The sequence below is a fragment of the Chiloscyllium punctatum genome, chromosome 38 (assembly GCF_047496795.1).
Source record: "Chiloscyllium punctatum isolate Juve2018m chromosome 38, sChiPun1.3, whole genome shotgun sequence".
Taxonomy (NCBI): Eukaryota; Metazoa; Chordata; class Chondrichthyes; order Orectolobiformes; family Hemiscylliidae; genus Chiloscyllium; species Chiloscyllium punctatum.
The window spans coordinates 13,227,871-13,233,870 of NC_092776.1; the positions used below are offsets into that span (position 1 = coordinate 13,227,871).

At 40.0% G+C, this 6,000-nt stretch overlaps 1 protein-coding gene across 2 annotated transcripts in view; it reads left to right on the forward strand.

The window, feature by feature from the left end:
* The window catches only part of hps1 (HPS1 biogenesis of lysosomal organelles complex 3 subunit 1), a 42,837-nt gene extending 37,235 nt beyond the window's left edge, over nt 1–5,602 (forward strand). For both annotated transcript variants that reach the window (XM_072557194.1, XM_072557195.1), the window contains exons 15-17: nt 361–474; nt 788–870; nt 3,559–5,602. In XM_072557194.1, coding sequence (XP_072413295.1) covers nt 361–474; nt 788–870; nt 3,559–3,721 — 360 coding nt within the window. In that variant the 3' untranslated portion in view covers nt 3,722–5,602. The remainder of the gene's footprint in view (nt 1–360; nt 475–787; nt 871–3,558) is intronic.
* Nucleotides 5,603–6,000: the final 398 nt, after the last annotated feature.

Here is a 6,000-nt window from a genome sequence, read left to right on the forward strand (position 1 = left end):
CAAAACCATGTTGACTATCCCTAATCAGTCCTTGCCTTTCCAAATACATGTACGTCCTGTCCTTCAGGATTCCCTCCAACAACTTGCCCACCACCGAGGTCAGGCTCACCGGTCTAGTTCCCTGGCTTGTCCTTACCACCCTTCTTAAACAGTGGCACCACATTAGCCAACCCCCAGTCTTCCAGTGCCTCACCAGTGACTTATCGATGATAGAAATATCTCAGCAAGAGGCCCAGCAATCACTTCTCTATCACTTCTCTATTCTCTAGCATCAGTATAATTGTGATTTGTTATATATGTCATTGCATTATATGTGTTTCTGTGTGAATGTTTTTAACTAAAGGTCTTCCTCTTTACCAGGTGTGGTCTCTGGTTGGTATGGGACGCAGGTATTTGCAGAAGGGATACACCACACTCACATTCCGTGATGGAGACTACTACTGCTGCTATTTCCTTTGGTTTGAGAATGAAAGTGTGAGTATCTTTTGAAATTAATGTTTTAATCAAGTGTGGACTACCCCACACAGACACAATAAAGGACATGTGTGAGCTTACAGTTCCTTCACAGAGCTCGTGTATTGTATCTTCAGGAAGGGGAAGGAAGCATCTTCAAAGCACACTGTAGACTGGCAGAATATACCACTTATGTAATGTCTTATATGAACAAGCTCCAGCAATGATGCTGTTTTCCTTCCGATGAGAATTATACGTGTCTCTTCTCAAGTTGTTGTGTGGTGGCATTTGATCGAACCCTAACATTTTGTCTTCTTTCAATTTTACAAATCAGGGTTACAAGTTACCAGTCATAGAACTGCCAGTGCTGTCTGATGACTCTGCTCCGATTGGGATTTTAACTGGTGATTATTACAGGTACAACATTTTTGCAAAATTTTGTTTGGCTTCTAAGCGTGAGGCTTCGATAATATGATTTGTGAATTAGGGACTGGGACTGCTGATTGGAATACTTGTGGAAAGCCTGAAGATTTTGACGATGTGATCAGATGGGCCAATGGGCCGAGGAGTGCCAGATGGAGTATAATTTCGATAAATGTGAGGTGCTGTGTTTTTGAAAGGCAAATCAGGACAGGGTTATACACTTAATGGTAAGATCCTGGGGAGTGTTGCTGAAGAAAGAGACCCAGGAGTGCAAGTTCATAGCTCCTTAAAAGTAGAGTCGCAGGTAAATAGCATAGTGATAAAGGTATTTAATATGCTTCCCTGTATTGGTCAGTGCATTGAGTATAGGAGTTGGGAGGTCATGTTGCAGCTGTACAGGGCATTTGTTAGGCCGTATTTGGCATACTGTGTGCAATTCTGGTCTCCCTGCTATAGGAATGATGTTGTGAAACTCGAAGGGGTTCAGAAAAGATTTACAAGAATGTTGTTAAGGTTGGAGGGTTTCAGCTATAGGGAGACGTTGAATAGGCTGGGGCTGTTTTCCCTGGAGTGTCTGAGGCTGAGTGGTGACTTTGTAGAGGTTTATAAAATCATGAGGGGCATGGATGGGGTAAAAAGACAAGGTTTTCTTCTGGGGTGGAGGAGTCTACAACTAGAGGGCATAGGTTTAAGGTGAGAGCAGAAAGATTTAAAAGGGACTTAAATGGAACTTTTTCACATAGAGGGTGCTTACAATTACAACATTTAAAAGGTATCTGGATGGGTATAGGAATAGGAAGGGTTTTGAGGGATATGGGCCAAATGCTGGCAAATGGGACTAAATTAATTTAGGCTATCTGGTTGGCATGGACGAGTTGGACTGAAGAGTCTGTTTCTGTACTGCACACTTTTCTGACAAAAGCACCAATGAATGTACTGGTGCTGCAGTGGTGCAATGTACTGGAGCATTGTTCCAGAACAATGTTTGAAGCCACAATGTTCTGAAGTTAATCTCTGTTCCGAGGTAAACTCCAGCTGCTTCTCCGAAAGGAACCTGTGGAAATATCCTCTCTCTCCTGTACAATGCCTTGCTCCTCTCATAAGCATCTATATGCCACAAGGTGATGGCATTGATGCTGAACTGGTAATCTAGAGAACCAGGTAATGTTCTGGGGTCCTGGGTTACAATCCAGCACAGCAGTTTTGAATGTAACTAAATCTGGAATTAATAACCACAAAACGATTGTTATGAAACAAAAGCCCATCTGGTTCAGTAATGTCCTTTAGGGAAGAAAAACTGACCTTACCTGATCAGGCCTAGACATGAATGTAGGCACTGCCCTCTGAAATGCCCCCAGCAAGCTACTCAGTAATGTCAAACACGTGAAAAACAGTGATTCCAGAAGGTACCTCTAAACTTCAAGGGCATGTAGGAATTGGCAATAAATGTTGACCTACTCACATTCCATGAATGAATTTTCTTTTAAAATTAGAAGGCTGAAAAAGGGTAATTAAAAATTACAGCGCTGTAAGAGTTCTGAATCATGGATTTATGACAGGGAGTTCACATCCAACATATTTACAAGTGCCCTTTCAAGATTGGGTTTTGGTGATCTCAGCAAAGCACCAACGAAAGGATATGTGTAAATCTCGAAGATGTGCTGATGAATGGTGTGTGTGGACAAATGGGTGGAGCAGCAGACAGGACTGCTCACGGTCTTAGTTTATCTAACCAGAGTCAGACATCACACAACACCAGGTTATAGTCCCAACGGGTTTATTTAAAATCAAAAGCTTTTGGAGCTCCAGAAGTCTGTGGTTTTAAATAAACCCATTGGACTATAACCTGGTGTGGTGTGACTTCTGACTTTGTCCAGCCCAATCCAACATTGGCACCTCCACATTGTATTTAACCAGAGGAAGAGAGCAGAAATCCAAAAATGCAGTGAGTCTGTACAAGTCTCTCACATGTGCACAGTAGACATAAACTGTGTAGGTTTGGTCATAGTGCTGTACCAAAGTTATTCAGGTTTTGGTGATTGTGTTGAAAGAGGACACCAAACTGCTTTCCAGTTTAAAGCAGCTGAGTTTGGAGGAAAGCCTCTTTATCTGTACAAGAGAAGATTCATATTTAAGAATATTTAAGTGCACCAGTGTTTTTAAAATGTCAGAGCAATTAAATCTTGTTAACACATTCAGTATTCCTAGAAACATTGGTCTGGATTTTAAAATACAGCAGTACATTGAAATGACACAGAACACTGTAGGCCTGTCACCTTCTGAGTAGAGAATAAGTTGGGGTTTGTTTTGGCTGGTAACCATGTTTAAGAGCTGGAAAGGAAATGTATGGAATAAAACAAAATAAAAACCAAGGGCAGATTTGGTAACAGCTACTTGTCAAATTTACTTACACAAAAGCAACTAACATTTTTAGTTTACTTGTGAAATAGCCTAGGTTTGGAAATAAATTATTAACATGTTAAGTAATACTCAGCTTCTTGTTTCTATTCTCTGTCCATATATTTACAGAGATACAAATATTATTTGTATTTATAGGCTTGTGTGCTGTTGTAATCGCTAGTTTTCATGTGAGGTGGTGACAGTAAGTGTAGGGGCTTGAAACATACCGTATCTAGATTTTACAACATGCGTCATACAACATCTATTCTATCTCTTTCTCAGGAAGCTACTGCGATATTATGGCAAGAACCACAGCTTGGAGGTGATCAAGTGCTTTGAGCTGCTCACTATCCACCTGGGTGTCATTCCCACAGAGTTCATCATTCAGCAATGCTCTGACCTGGCACGCAGGTTGTGGGAACCCTCACGCATCCCAATCCTTTAAACAACAGGACAAAGATCACTGGAAGCTTGGAGGCTGGTCTTCTGTGTTGGTGAGATCAGATGTTAACAGAAAGGGCAAACACTCAGAAAAACTGCTACACATAGGAGATAGTGCTGCATATTTGAATTTTTAACCTAAGTTGGAGGCCACAGTAAGCTCAGGGCTAGTGACAAGTATAACCCTGTAGCCAGCAGTCATTAAGCTTCAAGCTTTTCAATTCCAGTTGGCTCCGGTATCTCAGTTACGAGGTTCCTCCATTGCTGCAAGAGATTCAAATCTTTTTCCTGTGGCTAGTACACTTTAGGAGAAGGTGAGAAGTGGGAAATGGATTGAGTTCATTTTTGATAGAACTTCACCATTTAGCATTTCTGTAAGGTTTTATACAGAGGAAGACCTGAGTGGCAACCAATACATGTTTTTTGGGTTGATTGGTTTTATATCCAATTGCCTAACAGATTGTAGCCATTGTAGCTAAACCTCTGCCCTCTAAGGTAGAGATACATCTTGCTTCACATTCAAGCATACAAACAACACAATCATTTTTGGATTCATGATCTGTGTTGAGTAGCTCACTTCAATGGGACAGCAGCTGTCTGCATTATTGGATCGTAGGCTAGGAAACGTAGCATTGGCTAAACCCTCCATCACCTGATGTGAGCTTCAGGAAGTATGTGTTAGGGTTAAAAATCACACAACACCAGGTTTATTTGGAAGCACTAGCTTTCGGAGCGCTGCTCCTTCATCATGTGGTTGTGGTGTATAAGATCATAAGAAACAGAATTTGTAGCAAAAGTTTACAGTATGATGTCACTCAAATTATATATTGAAAAATTCCAGGATTGTTTGTTAAATCTTTCATCTTGTAGAATGAACATGTTGGTTCAGTTCTTTCATATGTAAATTGCAGAGCTTTTTTAACGTTAACATTCTTAAGTGAACTTTAACAGTTGGTGTCTTATGGCCCAGATAATGCATTTAAGGTGTGAGACTGTCTGTGTCACAATGTTCAGACTGATTCTAATCTAAAAAAACGGATTTACAGAATCTTTCATGGATTCATGCAGTTTTTGAGCAAAGTGACTAGATTTCAATTAAATGCTTCCTGCCATAAATATTAAAAATCCATCTTGACTTGTGAATGTTGGTCTTTTGGAGCAGGCAGAATTAAAAGTGTATCCCAGCAGGATACCGGAGCAGTGGCAGGGCCTGGGCTCTGGGTAGTATAGGGAGATGTTAATAAAGATTAAGCTGGCACTCCTTTTACTTCAAAGCACTTATAATGTGAAATTTGCTACCATGTAGAGAAAATCAAGTGGATAGCATAGATACAGTCGGGGGAAAGTTAGGTAAGTGCATGAATGAGAGAGTATTAAGTATTGGCTAATACAGTGGGGTGGTCGGGACTTATGTGGAGCATTATCACCAGTGGACCAGTTGAGCCAAATGGCCCTTAGTGTGCTGTTAATTCCACTTACTGACTTGCCATTGAGTAGAGATGTATATTACTTTCATTGAATAGATTAATGCTTTTAATTTCTTTTGCTGAAAGTATGACCAGTCTATAAAATTAAATATGAAATGTCAAAATCAAAAACTATAACACTGGAAGAATTTAGCAAGTAAGGCCATTGATTTGGAGAGATCTGAACAGTTACCTGTTTATGTGATTTTTGTTAAAACAGAGGTTTCACCTCTTGGATGTGATTTCCATGTTCAGTAAACATGACCCAAAACTGTATTAACATTCCAGCAAAGCTGACATAAAAACGGAACTGCATGGTGACTCCTGAAAATGAACTTAAATATTGGACATTCTTTCTGATGTAGCAGTGGTTCTATGCTTTTCTAGTTCTCCTGCTTAATAAACTTAATCTTTACCAACCCCTTTGATTGTCGCACCTGTAAAAGAATGTGTTCAGAGAAAAGGATTTGCCAGACTTCAGTCAAAGAAGCTCCCAAAACCTGGGACACTTCAGATGTGCAAATGTGTCATTTTACTTTATATCAAAGCCATTTGTGCTATTTTCACTTTACATAATTGAGTCTTGTTTCACTTGAATATTGCTGAACACTTTGTCTGAATTAGTTTCTTCCCCTTGATTCTTTTTCTTCATTCCATTCTGTCTTGGACCAGAGGATTTTAAAACAGTTAGTGGCTTTAGATTGCTATATACATTTTTCTCAACGCAAAGCTCAGAGAGTCCAGCTCATGTTTCAAGTTTCAAAGTGTATGAGTGAGACAAAAAGCAGTTGAAAGGTGCTCAACAAACAATGAAAAC